The sequence below is a fragment of the Propithecus coquereli genome, unplaced genomic scaffold (assembly GCF_000956105.1).
Source record: "Propithecus coquereli isolate 6110/MARCELLA unplaced genomic scaffold, Pcoq_1.0 Scaffold111, whole genome shotgun sequence".
Taxonomy (NCBI): domain Eukaryota; kingdom Metazoa; phylum Chordata; class Mammalia; order Primates; family Indriidae; genus Propithecus; species Propithecus coquereli.
In genome coordinates this window covers 7,219,532-7,238,122 of record NW_012135081.1, presented here as the reverse complement: position 1 = coordinate 7,238,122, position 18,591 = coordinate 7,219,532, and the positions used below count along the sequence as shown (strand labels likewise).

At 39.9% G+C, this 18,591-nt stretch overlaps 1 protein-coding gene across 1 annotated transcript in view; it reads left to right on the top strand.

The window, feature by feature from the left end:
• Positions 1-7,812: 7,812 nt before the first annotated feature.
• The window catches only part of PRIM1 (primase, DNA, polypeptide 1 (49kDa)), a 19,559-nt gene continuing 8,780 nt past the window's right edge, over positions 7,813-18,591 (top strand). The window contains exons 1-9 of the mRNA XM_012650993.1: positions 7,813-7,964; positions 8,601-8,758; positions 13,108-13,214; positions 13,286-13,359; positions 14,147-14,283; positions 15,496-15,554; positions 16,503-16,612; positions 17,104-17,195; positions 17,360-17,501. Coding sequence (XP_012506447.1) covers positions 7,862-7,964; positions 8,601-8,758; positions 13,108-13,214; positions 13,286-13,359; positions 14,147-14,283; positions 15,496-15,554; positions 16,503-16,612; positions 17,104-17,195; positions 17,360-17,501 — 982 coding nt within the window. The 5' untranslated portion in view covers positions 7,813-7,861. The remainder of the gene's footprint in view (positions 7,965-8,600; positions 8,759-13,107; positions 13,215-13,285; positions 13,360-14,146; positions 14,284-15,495; positions 15,555-16,502; positions 16,613-17,103; positions 17,196-17,359; positions 17,502-18,591) is intronic.

The following is an 18,591-nucleotide window of genomic DNA, read 5'->3' as shown; positions in this document are numbered from 1 at the left end:
TAGAACAACACACAGAAATCAGGGAAACACTTACATTTACCAGTTTATTACAAAGGATATTTTATGGTTTGACTTGAGGTGACAGAAAAAATAAAAATTAACAAATTAAAAAAAAGGATATCTTAAAAGATACAGATAAACAGCCAGATGAAGAGATACATAGGACCAGGTCTGGAAGGGTTCTGAGCACAGAAGCTTCTGTCCCTGTGGAGTTGGGGTGTGCCACCCTCCCAGCAGGTGGATGAGTTCTTGTTCACCCTTCTATAAGCCTCCACATTTTCAGCTAACCAGAAACTCTCAGAACCCCACCCTTTTGAGCCTTTTATAGGCTTTCATTGGATAGTCATGATTCACAACCATGTAGAAATGCAAGGCCTGTCTGTTCAGATTCTTCTTGGCCTCCCTGTGCAGCATTCCTTCCTCCAGGGTATGAGGCAGAACTCTTTCTGAGATGGGAGTCTTACGATCTACATTCAGACCAAGTAGGTCAGAAAATTTCTTTATAGCCAGCTCCAAGACAGAAAGGCCGAGAAGATTCCTGCCTTGGAGAGAAAAAGGAGCAGGTGAAAGGAGGGCCAGAGAAAGTCAGAGAGAGAGAGAGAGAGATTTTCTTTCTGAGTCCTGCTTCTGAGGCCTAAAGCACCCCAACATTATAATAAGGGCTATGGGAGTTATGAGCCAGGAACCATGGATGAAAACCTATATACATATGTGTGTGTATAATATCTATATGTATATCTCATAATATCACAGAATCATAAATGCCAAATTCAGGAAAGTGATTAGCTTCAGGACAAGAGAAAGGGGTTTACAAGGGACTTTAACTGCACCTGAATAAAAATATGGAAAATGTAAAGATTTAACAAATCTAAGCAATGGATACAATGATGTTTGTTATTTTACTCTCTGATTGTTTTTTGGACAGAAGATACAGGAAGACTCTGTCTGGAAGAAGGGCGAAGGCGTCACAAAAGAGGAAGATGAGTCAGAATCAGAAGACGGTGGAAAATGGCATTCTAGGTATTATGAACAATATGTACAAAGTCACAGAAGCATGGAAGAACACCAAGCATTTAAAGACTGCTCTATATAACTAAAGTGCAAATTTCAGGGGAAGGAACAGAAGATGAAGTTAAAAAGTCTGGCAAAGAATCTGTCAGGAACAAACTTGGGGAACCTTTAAAGAGTTTGAGTTTGCAGTGAACAATTTTTAAAGTCCATATCCCTAATAATTGTATCCTGGCCCTTCTCTTCCCACTGTACACACCCTCCTTGTTTGGTGATCTCAGTAATCATCGTTTTAATGAGTTTTAATGAGTTGCAAATCTATGGTTTCTGCCTGAATCTCGCTCCTGAGATCCAGCCTCTTATATACAACCGCCTGCTGGACATCTGCCACCTGGTTCATCCATTCGTTCCATAAACATAGCATCCTACTATGGGCTAGGCCCTGATCTACTTACTGGAGATAATACAGGTGAGTAAAATAGACATGATATTTGAAATCTTACAATTTACAGTCTTAGTAGGGAAAAGACATTAAACACATATTCTCACAAATGAATTGTAAATATATTACACAGTTACACACTGTGATGAGGTCCATGAAAGAAAAACACAAGGTGTTCAGGGAGTATCACAGCAGTACCTCAAACTCAACGTGTTCAAAGCTAAAATAATGATGATTCACTGCACTCTGATCCTCCTCCTTATTTATTTATTTATTTATTTATTTATTTTGAGACAGAGTCTTGTTTTGTCACCCAGGCCAGAGTGCAGTGGCATCATCATAGCTTACAGCAATGTCAAACTCCTAGGCTCAAGCAATCCTCCTGCCTCAGCTTCCCAAGTAGCTGGGACTACAGGTGTGCTCCACCATGTCCAGCTAATTTTTTTATTTTTTGTAGAGACAGGGTCTTGCTATGTTGCTCAGGCTGGCCTCAAACTTTTGACCTCTAGCCATCTTCCCGCCTCAGCCTCCCAAAGTGCTAGGATTACAAGCATGAGCCACTGTGCTCAGTCTCTCCTCATTTTAATGTATTCAACAAATACTCAAGAAATTTAATAAGTGCCTATTAGGTCCCAGACAATCCCCTTCCATCCAGTTGCCCAAGTCTGAAACCTGGGAATCATCCTAGATCCCTTCCTCATCCCTCATGTCCAGTCAATATTAATTCTACCTCCTTAAGTCATTATGTACATCGCATCACTTCTATCTCCACTTTTCTCCCTTAGCTCGGCCATAAGTATTTCTCACCTGGATTCCAGCAACAGTCTCCTAGGATTGCTCTACCTCTGGTTGCTCTCTCCCCTCCCATTTGCCCTCCACAGGGTTCCAGAGTTTATTTCTAAAACACAACTCTGATTATGTTTCTCCCCTGCTTAAAACCCTTCCATGGCTCCCCATTGTCCTCAGACAAATCCAAATTTCTGCGAAGGAACAAGGCTTCATGTTGTGGGGGTTTTTTCTCTTTGCTGATTGTGCTTTGTATTGATATTGTGTTTCAGTTTGAATGTGCCAATCCTTCATGTCAAGCAGTCTACAAGGAGAAAGCTACACCCAAAGAGTATGTAGCTTTACGACTTACACGAGAACCCACATAATATGTATATTGACAGATTACTTAGTAAAAGTCTGGTAGGTTAATTTGCAGTTTAGATTTCAAAAATTTGATTTCTTAGCCCGGCATGGTGCCTCACACCTGTAATCCTAGCACTCTGGGAGGCCGAGGTGGGAGGATTGCTCAAGGTCAAGACCAGCCTGAGCAAAAGTGAGACCCCCATCTCTACTAAAAATAGAAAGAAATTAGCTGAACAACTAAAAATATGTAGAAAAAATTAGCCAGGCATGGTGGCACATGCCTGTAGTCCCAGCTACTCAGGAGGCTGAGGCAGAAGGATTGCTTCAGCCCAGGAGTTTGAGGTTGCTGTGAGCTAGCCTGACGCCATGGCACTCTAAGCCAGGCAATAGAGCAAGACTCTTGTCACAAAAAAAAAAAAATTAAAAAAATTAAAAATTTGATTTCCTATATCAAACCCATTATAAAGATTAAAGAACAATGACAATGTCTTGAAACACATTTTATCAGCTTTGAGATCATCACATGCTTTATGGGTAGAGGAAATGTTCCTGTGAGATCAAACTAAAACTTTGGCATTAAGCAAATATGATGGCACTCTCTGTAACTTTTCAATAGTTTATAATAACAGGAGACAGAATCTATCATATTTATACTGAAATATTACATTGGCCCCACCTAGTCTCCCATTGTTTATCATGCTCCTGTGTCAACAGAACATATTCTCTAATCTTCTCTTATTTTATTGAAAGGGAAAATAACTGGCATAGGAGTACTTCAAGTTTTCAAACAAGATTTTTTCAACAAGATTTTTTATTCCTGGGGCCTCTCATCAAATATTGATATGATCAGTATTTTATTTTCTTTTTAGCCAAAGCTGAATAAATTTGGAAGATGAATAATTTTTATTTCCACACTCCTGAGCTTGGCATGCAATGCTCTGGCCATGGCTTGCCTCGTAGCCCTGTCTCTCACTATGCCTTCCCTTGAAGTCTGAGCTCTGTCCATATGGAACTCTTGGCAGTTTCCTGAAAGTGCCATGCCATTTACACTTTGTGCCGATGTTCCCTATATCAGTCTTTGCCAAGTCTTAAGGAACATGCTGGTGCCAACAGACAGTTGGGTTAAAAATGCATCTATAACACTTCATTCATTATACTTTTTTATTTGTGTCTATTGCCCCTACCAGACTATAACTTTCTCAGTAGCAGAAATCACGTCATTAATTTTTTTCCCCAGAGCCTACCTAAGTGTCCAACATATATGTTCATTACTTATGGAATAAATTAATGAATTAAAGAGTGACAGAATTAACCATACCTTTACAGAATAGATCATCCTTTTAGATGCTAAAAGTATCCAGAATAACAGAGGAGTTAAGCTAGAAGGGAAGTCCATGAGGTAGATGTCCAAGTCTGCAGAAAACATGGGGAGAGAGACTTAGTACTAATAGATATACCAAAAAGGCTAAAGAAGATGGTAGAGCCACGTATCTTAAGGCTTGCAGGAGAAAAGTGTTTTTGCATTTGTGAAATCACAAGGGGAAACAAACCAAATGGCAATACTGCCTCCCAGTGGCACTTGGGATAAAGGCCTCTATGCCAGAGGACTTTTAAGGATAAGTAGCTTTCGCACATTCAGTGGTTCTGGACTATGGGTTATGTGTGAGAGATAAAAGTTTTATCTCATTTAACTCTCACAAAGACCCATTATAGAGATACAGTATGTAGCATAGGGGTCAAACACTGAGATTCTGGAGTCAGGCTGTCTGATTCCCCACTTAATGTCTCTCCTACATACTAGCTATATGACCTTGGACAAATTACTTAAGGTCTCTGCATATTTCCCCTCTGTAAAGTAAGGATAATTTTGGTACCTACCGCATAGAGTTCTTATGAGAAATAAATTCTTAAATTCTTAAAATCATCCAAGTCTTAAAAAACCATGGGGAGACAGTATATCAGAAGCTATATACAGGCACACCTCATTTTTTCCAGCTTTGCTTTGTTGCACCCCATGGATATTGCATTTTTTAACAAATTGAAGGTTTGTGGCAACCCTGCATTGAGCAAGTCTATTGGTGCCATTTTTCCAACAGTATGTGTTCACTTTGCATCTGTGTCACATTTTGGCAATTCTTGGCATATTTCAAACTTTTTTATCATTATTGTATCTGTTATGGTGATATGTGATGTTACTTTGTTATCTTATTTTAAGAAATTGCCACAGCCACCCCAACCTTCAGCAACCACCATCTTGACCAGTCAGCAGCCATTAACATGAAGGCAAGACCCTCCCACCAGCAAAAAGATTACGACTCTCTGAAGGCTCAGATGATCATTAGCATCTTTTAGCAATAAAGTGTTTTTTAATTAAGGTATGTACATTTTTAGACATAATGCTATCATACATTTAATAGACTATAGTATAATGTAAACATCACTTTTAATATACACTGGAAAACAAAAAAATTTGTGTGACTCATGTTATTATAATATTCACTTTATTGCAGTGGTCTAGAACTGAACCTGCAATATCTCTGAAGTATGCCTGTAAATGCTAGCTACTGTATTATTATTCCCTTTTTCCTGATAAGAAAACTAATGTTAAGTAAATTGAGCATTGTCTTAGTCTATTCTGGCTGCTATAACAAAATACAACAAACTAGGTGGCTTATAAACAAAAGAAATTTATTTCTCACAGTTCTGGAGGCTAGGAGTCCAAGATCAAAGTGCCAGCAGATTCAGTGTCTGGTAAGGGCCTGTTTTCTGGTTCCTAGATGGCACCTGCTAGCTGTGTCTTCATGTAGCAGAAGAGGAAGGTAGCTCTCTAGGACCACTTTTATAAACTCCCATTCATGAGGGCAGAGACCTTATGAGCTAATCACTTCCCAAAGGCCCCACCTCCTAATACCATCAATTGGAGATTACGTTTCAACATATAAATTTTGGGGGGACACAAATATTCAGATCAAAGCAAGCATATAGTAGGAACTCAGTAAATATAACTTACTTTGCTCTCTCCCCTTATGTCTTAGCTGCTTAAAGTGCTGTCCTCCTTAGGGGTCCTAGAATTTAAATAGGAGACTTCCAATGACAACCCCCCAAAAAAACATTAGTTCCTAAAGGCAGCAACAAGGAAGCTGAGAAACCTCCATTAAAAAGTCCAGGGGGAGACCCATGCGCACACATGCAGTGGCTCACACCTATAATCCTAGCACTCTGGGAGGCCAAGGCAGGAGGATCACTCAAGTTCAGGGATTCAAGACCAGACTGAGCAAGAGCAAGACCCCGTCTCTACTAAAAATAGAAAAATTAGCTGGATGTCCTGGTGCACACCTGAAGTCCCAGCTACTCAGGAGACTGAGGCAGGAGGATCCCTTGAGCCCAAGAGTGTGAGGTTGCAGTGAACTACAGCGATGCTACTGCACTCTACCCAGGGCGACAAGGACTCTGTCTCAAAAAAAAAAAAAAAAATGTCCAGGAGGAAGGGGGGAATATGGTTCCAGAAAAGAGCAGTCTGCAAAGCACTCTTGTTACTACTGTTAAAGTGAAGACCCTCCCAGCCAGGAAATTCACTCTACCCAAAACAGGATGCATAGGGATAGTGAAAATCAACTAAGTTTTAGGGAGGAAGCCAGATCTCTTGGAATATTCAAATAAGTATTATCTGCCCAGAGCCCATTGTTTACTACTTTGATCACAGAAGTTGGGAGATCATGATCATTTTCAGGATTAGGCTAATATTCACTTACTAGAGATGCTAGCTTCCCCTTGCTCTTGCACTATTGCTGTAAAAATAAAATTCGTTAAAATGATGGTTTTCAAGTGACTCATTACTGATGTGATTACTAGACTGCCCACTCCAATCCACAATGCAATGAGAAGTATCATTACACAGTAAGACTGATTGGCAGATCTGCACATCAATAGCAAATGGACTCCTTTCATGCTTATAAAGCTCTCAATGATTCTGCAGGCTTTCTTTAATTCATATTTTAGTACTCCTGGGTGTTGTTTTTGAGAAGCTGAATATACAAACAGACAATGGCCAGATCATATATAAAAACAGAACTCAGACCCACAATTTGCAGCAAGCCTGCCCAGGAAACCAATCTCCTTATCTAAAATAAACAGCCCAGGAAGTCAGCCTGCTATAAGTCACACTTGTAGGAAGTCCGACTGCTATCACTAGTAATGGTCTAGGAGGGCAAACAATAACCTCTGTAACAATGAGCCCAAAATTATTAATTAGGGACAGCTTCCCTAATTTTGTCATAGCTTCCAATTTAGGTCCAATCAGAGAAAGTCAAACTTGCATGGCTAAGCAATTACATAAGACTAAGATGTCCTTCTAGTTAGTCCACCTACAGCTTCTCCAGGCCAACAGCCTACTATCAGGGCATACCTGAAGCCTTCCCTTTTTTCCACTATAAAGCTTTCCCACTCCTCCGCCTGCCTTTGAGTCCCTACCAAATGCAAGTAATGGTGTCTGACTACGGTCCTGTAGTAAGTGCTGAACAGCCTATGCTTTTCTCATCTGGCTGATCTTCGTTTATTTCCACATATCGGACCTAGTAATTCTATGAAGACCTAATTTACGAAATCGCTTAAAAAGTATTAGTGTCATTTCTTTTTTTCTTTTTTTTTTTTTTTTTTTGAGACAGAGTCTCGCTTTGTCACCCTGGCTAGAGTGCAGTAGCATCACTGTAGTTCACTGCAACCTCACACTCCTGGGCTCAAGTGTTCTCCTGCCTCAGCCTCCCGAGTGCTTGGGACTACAGACACACGCCACCATGCCTGGCTAATTTCTTTCTATTTTTAGTAGAGACGGGGTCTCATTCTTGCTCATTCTGGTCTCGAACCCCAGAGCTCAAGTGACCCTTTCACCTGGGCCTCCTAAAGTACTAGGATTACAGCCGAGAGCCAGCATGCCCGGCCTAATTTCTAAAACATCCACAAAGTTCCCATGGAACATCATTTTTACTTCATCTTAATCACCTAATTCAATATGCTACAGGCCTCATATTTCCGGAAAAGATCCTCTTCCTGGTATGGACACGGCCTCCTTTTTCTGCCAACAAAAGCCTAGTGGCGGAGCAGGTGACTGCCCACTCCTGCGACTCCCGCAGCCCAGGCCGACACCGAAAGGGAACTACAATTCCCGGCGGCCCCGGAAGTCGGCGGGCGACAGACCATGCGCCTGCGCAGTGGTGGAGGGCTCGCTTGTGCTGTTCCCGCCAATTCTTGTGGCACTCCAGCCCGGGTCTAGTTCCGCGCTCAATGGAAACGTTTGACCCCACCGAGCTGCCCGAGCTGCTTAAACTTTATTACCGGAGGCTCTTTCCCTACGCCCAGTACTATCGCTGGCTCAACTACGGCGGAGGTGATGGAGGTGGGGAGTGGGGTGGGGAGTGGGTCGGGAACGGAGCGTAAGGAGGTTCCGGGCGGGGTATCCTTAGGATGACTGTGTGAAGTGCCCCCTGTGCTCCAGGCATTGGGCCGGGCACTTTCATGCTTTATCTCAAGTCCTTCCCACCACCCCTGAGGAGTAAATGGGCCGAGAGTGGATATAATACCCAGGCTGCGGCCACACCGTAAAAAACAGCTGCTGCTCCTACCTCTTCGTGGTCAGGTTCACATTAGGTGGTGCTTCATTTACCTGCAGCTGTGCCAAGGGGGTTACTAAGTCGTAGCATGAAGCTACAAAGGGACAGGGACAGAAGAGCCTTTCCTGCTTCCCCACAGCTGAATTTATTAGTGCCCACTGAGGAGAGAGAGGTGACATCACATATTTAAAACATTTCTACATCTGTTTTCTCATCTTTACTCTCCCCTAATAAATGTGGTATGGTAAGCCCTTTCAAATTAGGAACTAGGTACCACTTTTTATTTTACATCTATGTAGCACAGTGTTGGGCACAGGAGACTCTTTAAAAATATCTTCTCATTGGTTAAAATTATAATGTCCTGAGCTGAATAAAGTACCAAATTAACTTTAAAATGTTCGCTCATTTTGCAGTGATAAAGAATTACTTTCAACACCGTGAATTTTCATTCACATTGAAAGATGATATTTACATTCGCTACCAATCCTTCAACAACCAAAGTGATCTGGAAAAGGAGATGCAGAAAATGAATCCATACAAGATTGATATAGGCGCGGTATATTCCCACAGAGTAAGAAATCTTTTTTAAATATATTTTGTTGTTTTGTTTGTTAAACCAAGAATGGGTTGGTGCCTCCAGCATTTTGAGATAAATTTTTAGAATTTACTCAGGTTGAAAAGCCACTTTTTAACTGTTTTTGCAAGTAGATTGATCTTTTTGTTCTTTGACACTCTGCATTACTGACTGGAAATCATTTGGAAGTGAATTGGTTGCATTCTCACCAGGACAAAAAAAATTGAGTATCTGGCTAAAAGACTAAATTAAGAAGTCATCATGATTTAAGAGAAGGAAATAAAAGAGAATTACATTCTCTTCCAGCATTGGAGTTATTCTTTTTTTTTTTTGAGACAGAGCCTCACTCTTTTCCCCAGGCTAGAGTGCCATGGCGTCATCCTAGCTCACAGCAACCTCAAACTCCTGGGCTCAAGCGACCCTACTGCCTCAGCCTCCCGAGTAGCTGGGACTACAGGCATGCGCCACCATGTCCAGCTAATTTTTTCTATATATTTTTAGTTGTCCAATTAATTTCTTTCTATTTTTAGTAGAGACGGGGTCTCGCTCTTGCTCAGGCTGGTTTCGAACTCCTGAGCTCAAACGATCTGCCCGCCTCGGCCTCCCAGAGTGCTAGGATTACAGGCGTGAGCCACTGCGCCCGGCCTGGAGTTATTCTTGATTCCTCTCTCTCACACTCCCATACTCGTCCCATACCTGTTCTGTTAGGAAATCCCTTTGGCTCTACCATAATATCTATCTAAAATCCAGCCACTACTACCAGTGTTACCAGCAGCATCTGTTATCTGAATTAATGTAAAAACCTCCTAACAATCTGCCCCTATAGAATCTAGAATTAATTGTCAACATAAAAGCTAAAGTAATCCTTTTAAAACAACTCAGATTCTGTGATTCCTCTGCTCAAAACCATTCTCTGATGACTCCTCATTTCACTCAGACTAACTGCCTTTCTCTCCCCACACCCACTCCATTCCCGCCAGGCTGACCTTTCCTCAAGCTGTTTCCACTGCCAAGAACACATTTCCCCAGATATCTACTTGGTTTGTTCCCTCACCTCCTTCAAGTCTTAACTCAAGTAGCACCTTCTCAATGAGGCCCACTACAAACTGCTACTCCTCCATCCCCACTGATACATTCTAAGCGCCTAGAAGAGTGCCTGCCAGAGATAGTACCCAGTATTTGTTGAATGAATGAACAAACCAAAACTGCCCTTCTTAACAATACACACATAATAGCTTTTGTATGGAGTTTTTCATACATTGTATAACTTGTTCTTCATATCAATCCTCATTCTTTTTACAAAGGAGAAAATGAGCCCAGAGAACTTGGTTAGCCCAAGGTCACACAGTTTCTCAATGGTAGAGCTGGGACTCGAACCCAGGTTTTCTGACTCTAAATCCCAGACTTGTTTCTCATTATCAGGTTAAGGAGAGAAGGCAGGCAGGAAAAATACTTTGGAGCAATTTACTTCTTTAGAGATTGAGAACAAAACTGAGAATGAAACTCTAAAGAAGGGCCACGGTGCCACTCTACTGCCTTCTCCCTAACACTGAAGGAAGAAAAAAGTCTTATTTTTTTACTGAGCCAAGACAGAAGCATCTATAGACCCTTTTTTCTTTTTGTGTTTTGTTTTGTGATTTTTATCAGTTATGTATGCACAGTTTACAAAATCAAGTACTTCCGTTAGGCTTAAAAAGAAACCTGCAGCCTGGCTCATGTCTGTAATCCTAGCACTCTGGGAGGCCAGGCGGGTGGATTGTTTGAGCTCAGGAGTTCGAGACCAGCCTGAGCAAGAGTGAGACCCCGTCTCTACTAAAAATAGAAAGAAATTGGCCAAACAACTAAAAATAGAAAAAATTAGCTGGGCATGATGGCGTGTGCCTGTAGTCCCAGCTACCTGGGAGGCTGAGGCAAGAGGATCGCTTGAGCCCAGGAGTTTAAGGTTGCTGTGAGGTAGGCTGACACCACAGCACTCTAGCCCAGGCAAGAGAGTGAGACTCTGTCTCACAAAAATTAAAAATAAAACCCGCTACCTCTCCCCCTCATTTTTTGTCACCCAGAAGCAACTGCTTTCTTTTTCCACGGTCCTCCAACCCCACCCCTGGCCATGGCTTATTAGAAACTAGGCTGCACAGGAGGTAAGTGGGGAGTGATTGTGGAGAGTGATCATCTGTATTTATTTACAGCTGACCTCATTGCTCACCATCCCAACCTCCACCCTACCCCTGTCAGTGGAAAAACCGTCTTCCATGAAACTGGTCCCTGGTGCCAAAAAGGTTGGGGACCAAGATGATTCTTACAGTATTTGCCTCCTTATCTCTGAATAATATGCTTATATTTTTTCCATTTTAACACATTAACTGCCATGTGAGTTGTATTTAACTCACGCTAGTTTTGAGCCCGGGGCCTCGTGAAGCATATGTAACTACAGGTGGCTCATGAAAATCTTACTTGTTGATGTTCTCTTATTCTTACAATTAATAATGACAATTTAATTGCATATAACTCATGCACAGAAAACAAAAAATAACAAATTTTTCATTAAGTTAGAAAGGATCGTTTCTAAGTTTTTATTCCATTTTTGTAATAAAACACTGTGACCCCAAGGAAAAAATTTTTTTTTCTAGTGTGGCAATCACAGCCACAAGACCAGCCTGAGCAAGAGCAAGACCACCCTGTCTCTACAAAAAATAGAAAAATTAGCCGGGCCTGGTGGTGCACACCTGTAGTCCCAGCTACTCAGGAGGCTGAGGCAGGAGAATGGCCTGAGCCCAGGAGTTTGAGGCTGCAGTGAGCCATAATGATGCCACTGCACTCTAGCCCAGGTGACAAAGTGACACTCAGTCTCAAAAAAAAAAAAGAGTACTAAAAAGCTTATTGGAAGCTCTGTGTACATGGCTGAGATTTCTTTACAGTAGGGCCATCTGGCTAGGCCATGTTATTAGGGAATCTCTGATGTCATTTTCTCTGGATCGTCACCAGAATGAAAACTCCACTAGCACAGAGATCTTCATTTTCATCACTGATTTATCCCTAGAGCCTAGAACAGTACCTGGCACATCTAGTCATATTCTTCAGAAAGGAATCTTCCAGTCTCCTGCCTGGGTTGGCAGGGTATAGAAGTAGGAAGGGCTGTGTGTCTTAACATTCCATATATAAATGTCTAATTATTCCCCCTAATATCAGTATGATACACTCTTCTTCAGTGTGCCTGTTGTCCCCCAAGCCCACCCCACCTCCAATCCAGAGACCCTCTGTTTTTTACTCTCCACATAGATAACTCAGGTGTCTTCAGCCAGGGAAATGGAAGAGCAGTCACCTAGCTCTGCAGGGTAAGTGTAGGAACCTGGGGAGCTAACTGCTTCTTAAATAGGCTTTGAACCAACCCCCCTGTTTTTAATCTCTGGTTCACCACCACAAGAGATAGCTGGTATCACCTATTCCTGAGGCTTTGGGGGGTTCTGAGGTGTAATTTGGGTTGCTGCTTATCTTTCCTTACAGCCTAAGATTTTGCTTTTATGAGTCTCTTCATTTACCATTCCCTTCCGATTTTACAGTTATAAAAATTGTGGTAGTATTGTTTCTTCTCTGATCCATTGTTAAAAGGCATATGCCATTAAAAAAAAAAAAACACAAAAAAAACCTTACTGTCTTTTTTGTGGGATTTGGAAGGAGAAAAGTAAGTACCTGTGTTTAGTTAGCAGGTTATTTTCAGAGGTGAGGGGTCTTACTGTGTTGCCCAGGCTGGAGTGTAGTGGCTATTCACAAGTGTGATCATAGTGTACTACAGCCCCAAACTCCTGGGCTCAAGTGATCCTCCCACCTCAGCTCCTGAGTAGCTGGGACTATAGGTGTGCACCACCACACCCAGCCAGTACCTGTATTCAGTCTACCTTCTTTACCTGATAGACTATAATCTCTTTATAATAAAGTCTCAATTCAATCTAATAGGGGGGATCTTTTTGAATTATTGAAAAATTTTAAATAAATATGTATTTGTTACTTGCATATACAATAACAAGTAAAGGTCCTTAAAACACCTTGCAATAGGGCATTATTTGTATATACTTTTCCTTATCAGAAACTTAAAACAGCTTTATTGTGATTTTTATGGACCAACATATATTTATTGTGGATATTTACTTATCAAACCCTGTTTTAAGTGAGTGAAAGTTAAAACTCATCAGTTCTGTGTGTGGGATCCAAAGTAATGAATTTTAACTGACGTAGATTTGGCATTGCACAGTTACTTTGTTTTTCTTTGGCCACTTTTTCCATGTGGGTAGAAAATAAGCATATTTAGCAACATGGCAGCTCTTACAGAAACTGACATTTTGTATTTGTAGCCCAATCAACACAATACAGTGAAGCTGGGAGCTTTCCAGGCTCAGGAAAAAGAACTGGTGTTTGACATTGACATGACAGACTATGATGATGTGAGGAGGTGTTGTAGGTAAGCACTGTGTGCCTCGCTTTTAGGGTGGGTAACATCATTGACAGTGAGTAATGATGACTCTGCTCCAGTTCTGCAGACATATGCTCTAAGTGCTGGACCCTCATGACAATGGCCATACGCATCATCGACCGAGCATTGAAAGGCATGTATCAGCAGTGTCTGAGTGAGATCAAACACAAGAATCTATTTACCTCTGAATATTAGTCTCTGTATTTTATAATCAAATCTCATAAATTTCTAATATGTTTCCTTGAAACATACGAGAGGAAAATAAAAGATAAAAATACAATTAAAGTGGAAATTTTAAAAGCTATTAAACAAACCAGTGTGGTTTTTTTCCCCAATTCAGTCATCAATTGAGCAACTCTATGTGCTACATACTGTTCTAGATGACGGAAATATAAAAAATAACAATTCTTACCTCAAGTAGGTTACATAGTCTACGAAGGAGATCAATAAAAATTGAGGATTATATCTGTGTTAAGTAACATGCATGGAGTGCTATTATATACAGCAGGAGTGTACATAAGAATGGGAAGAGATTAGGTCAGAAAAGGCTTCCCAGAAAAGGTGGGAATGACGTTGATGATGATCATGATGATAGCTAACTCTTATATAGGGGGCTTACTATGTGCCAGGCACTATTCTAAACACTGTAAATATATTAACTCTTTCAATACTCCTAGGTTAAGTCTTTAAGATTAAATGACAATTGGTCAGGGAGAGATGGAAACACTGGGGCATAATGAAATTTTTGGCAGAGAGACCATGATGGGTAAAGAGATGAAGGCAAGAACATGGGAAGCACAGGAAACTACAAGTAATTTAGAATATTTAACATGAGAGTACATGTGGAAATCGGGTTAAAAAGTAAGAAAAGGGAGTTTATAGAATTTTTTTTTAAAACCTATTATTTCTCCCATTCTCAGAGGACTTTGGATTTAAGCATCGTCTCTGGGTATATTCTGGAAGGAGAGGTGTTCATTGTTGGGTCTGTGATGAATCAGTTAGAAAACTGTCCTCTGCAGTGCGTTCTGGGATAGTTGAGTATTTGAGTCTTGTAAAGGTAAGGTCCTCTTAATTGTAATTTACATTGCTTAATTTATTAGATGTTACCAAGCCTGATATGTTTAATAACAAAGGAAATTATTACAACTTTGTCTCAAGCAGTACAAAAGCAATCCATGTAACCAAAACATTTGTACCCTCATAATATTCTGAAATTTAAAAAAAAAGAAAGAAAATTAAACTATCTTTTTATTTACATTCAACAGTAGATGATTCTACCAGTAGATAATTTGAAGTCATAGTAGCCACATGTTTTACAATATTTTAGTTTGCTGTAAGTATCCTCCTTTGTGGTAAGAGGAAGATTAATTTTTTTTTTTTTTTTTTTTTTTTGAGACAGAGTCTCACTGTGTTGCCCGGGCTAGAGTGCCGTGGCGTCAGCCTAGCTCACAGCAACCTCAAACTCCTGGGCTCAAGCAATCCTCCTGCCTCAGCCTCCTGAGTAGCTGGGACTACAGGTGTGCGCCACCATGCCCGGCTAATTTTTTCTATATATTTTTAGTTGGCTGATTAATTTCTTTCTATTTTTAGTAGAGACGGGGTCTCGCTCTTGCTCAGGCTGGTCTCAAATTTCTGAGCTCGAACAATCCGCCCGCCTCAGCTTCCCACAATGCTAGGATTACAGGCGTGAGCCACCGCGCCCGGCCAAGATTAATTTATTTTTCTAGTTCAATTATGTCAAGTAGAATTAACCCAGAAAGTTACAGGTATTGAGACTATATAAAATAGCATCCAGGCTTCTCTATCTACAGAATTTAATCAGTATCTTTGAATTTACATAATTTTAAATATAGTAATTGAACATGTTAAAGAAAATTTTAAATTAGAGTCACATATCACTTAATGATGGGTATATATACTGAGAAATGTAATATCATACAAACATTATAGAGTGTGCTTATGTGAACCTAGATGATATATCCTACTTACACATCTAGGCTATATGGTAGAGCCTATTGCTCCTAGGCTACAAATCTGTACAGCATGTTGCCATGCTGAATACTCCAGGCAACTGTAACAAAATGGTAAGTATTTATGTAGCTGAACATATCTAAACATAGAAAAGGTACAGTAAAAATACAGTATGATAACCTTATGGGGCCACCGTCTTATATGCAGTCTGTCATTGACTGAAATATCATTATGCTGCACATGACTGTATTTCATTTGTATAATATACTTGAAGTTCTTTTTTGATGGTATTTTTCAGGGTGGTCAAGACGTTAAAAAGAAAGTTCACCTAAGTGAAAGAATTCACCCTTTTGTCAGGTCTGTTGGAAAAGATTCCATACAGTTTAAGCTGTGTCTGATTTACCTACATGTGCTTTTAGAATTACCTTGCTATCAATTTTCACTGCTGAGTAGCATTTTATAATAATAGCTACAGTTAACTGAGTGCCTGTTTTATGCTGCAGTATTCATGATATGTGCTTTACAATTGTTATCATTGGTCTTCACAACAACCTTATGAGAGACAAGACAGTATCTCTATTTACAGATAAGGAAAGTGAGTTTTAGAGAGAAAATACAATTTGCTTGGCATTGTACAAGTATTTGTTAAATTTAGAGTTCATGTCCTGGTCTGCCTGACTCCAAAGCCCATGCTTTTTCCACTTAATTCACTACTTCTCCAGGATACTGGAAAGACCCGTACATAAGGAGTAAATATCCCTATTCTGCCACTTACTATGACCTTGAAAAAATATTGGAGCTTCCATTTCCTTATCTGTATGATGGAGAGCATAACATTTGTTCTGCCTGTCTCAGAGTTGTGGCAGACTAAATGAAACAGTAAATGTGAAGTATATTTGCAAACTGCAAGCATTATGTGATTGTTGAGATGTTAAAACAAGCAATTCAGAGTAGAAACTATAGACTGTGCCCCACATTCTACTACTAATGTATTCTGTTTTCCTGAGTTGGTTGCTTTCTACCCTTGTTGCATATTTATGATGCTACTAACCTTCTATGTTGTGGAGTTTAAAAAGTAAACATTTCTTGAATACATATTCTGTGCCAGATACTGTGCTAGGTTCTTTCCCCTTAAAGCGTCTCCTTTCATTCTCATAACCTTGCAAAGGGTGGTATTCCCATTTTACCTAGTTCTAGAAATTCAGTGAAAATAAGCAATAGTCTCCCACCCAAGGGCAACAATACCTATGTGGCATATGTGTTGCTAATAGTGTTGGGACTTTGTTGTTATTGTTGTTCCTACAGAAGATCTATAAACATAATTAAAAACTACTTTGAAAAATATGCCTTGGTTGATCAAGATATTCTTGAAAATAAAGAAAGCTGGGATAAGATTTTAGCCCTTGTTCCTGAAAATATCCTTTCCCAAGAACTGGTTTTATGGATCCTGTCATATTATAAATGTGCAGACATGTCTGCTTGTGTGACATATACTTATTCCTATAAGTTTCTTTTTTTATGCAAAATATCTATTGTATTTCTGGATTTTTGTATCTTTTGTCTAGAATACAATAAGAATTGGAACCATTTTGTAAATCACCTTCCTCGTTTTGGAAGCTGGTCCTAGAATTAATGGGTAAAGAATGGTAACTCATTCAGTCAAAATATGTGCACACCGGGGAAAGCTTTACATTACACCTTATAGTTATTTTGACATTGTTTCTGTCATATCACCACTGTATTTTTACAGGGGAATTTTTCAAGGATATAAGTGTTTAATATTTGTGTTTCAGAGGACATTAATAATTACAAAGTATTTATAAGATATCCTTGTGATAATACATACTGAAAACTAAGTTGTTCATTGATGTGCCCTAAATGAGTGTGTTCCTTAATGACCCATCACCAGTTCATGATGAACTTCAACAAAACTTCCAAAAGTCTCATAGTTCACTTCAGCGTTGGGAGCATTTGAAGAAAGCAGCCATCAAATGTCAGGTATCTTCCAATGAAATCTGTATTACAAATATAATGCAATTCTTAATTAAATTCCAATTGTTTTGCTTAGTCAAAAATGGTTGAAGATCATTTTTTTAACTTTCTTTAAAGAAAACCTCAAATGTTCCTACTGATCCTCATGCTGGCCTTGCATCTGCTTTTAGAATAACATCAAAAATGACAAATGTGGACCCTGGCTGGAGTGGGAGATTATGCTCCAGTACTGTTTTCCACGGCTGGATATCAATGTTAGCAAAGGAATCAATCATTTACTGAAGAGTCCTTTTAGTGTTCATCCTAAAACAGGTACTATATAAAGAAAGTAAGAAAAACTAAAAGAAAAATGGAGCTGGGCATGGTCGCTCATGCTTGTAATCCTAGCACTTTGGGAGGCAGAGATGGGAGGATCACTTGAAGCCAGGAGTTCAAGACCAGCCTGAGCTACAGAGCAAAACCCCATTTCTACAAAAAATTTTAAAAATTAGCTGGTGGTGCATGCCTGTAGTGCCAGCTACTCTGGAGACTGAGGCAGGAGGATCAATTGAGCCCAGGAGTTTGAGGTTGCAGTGGGCTATGATGACACCACTGCACTCTAGCCCAGGCAGCAGAGTAAGACCCTGCCCCCCCCCAAAAAAAACAAACCTCAAAGATATGTTCTTTTTCCATTATCCTGCCTCCCTCAGTTTTTCTTTTTTTTTTCAGTAGTTTTAGCTTTACTCTTTAATATTTCTCTTAGATAAGATTTGGTGGACTGAAAGTGACTTTAAAATAGATATGAAGTAGCTATACTGGCATAAAACTTTGTTCCATCCAACCAGTAATAGAGGAGTTGTCCTCTTTAGTGTCAACAATCCAACTCTGTGGGACCTTAGGCAAATTAACCCTCCTGTGCCTCAGTATTGTCATCTGTAAAATAGAGATAATAATAGTATCTACCTCAATGGGTTACTGTAAAGATCTAAAATGTAAACTGCTTAGAAAAGTGTCTGGCACACATTCAATTCTTCCAAACTGCATAGTTTCCTTTCATAATCTATAATAACTCTGCAGTTCACACATTAATATAGCCCCTCTTCAAACCTGTCAAATATGTGTTTTTAGCTTATTTTGGTACTGAGGTTAATATTTCTTATTATTTAAGCTCAATTCTAAAGCTTCAGTGGGTATCCCTTCATTATAATATTCAAGGTTTGGGGCCCTCCTAGCACTCTGGGAGGCCAAGGCAGGAGGATCGCTCGAGGTCAGAAGTTCGAGACAAGCCCGAACAAGAGGAAGACCCCATCTCTACTAAAAAAAAATAGAAAGAAAAAAAAATAGAAAGAAATTAGCCTGACAACTAAAAATATATAGAAAAAGTTAGCTGGGTATAGTGGCACATGACTGTAGTCCCAGCTAC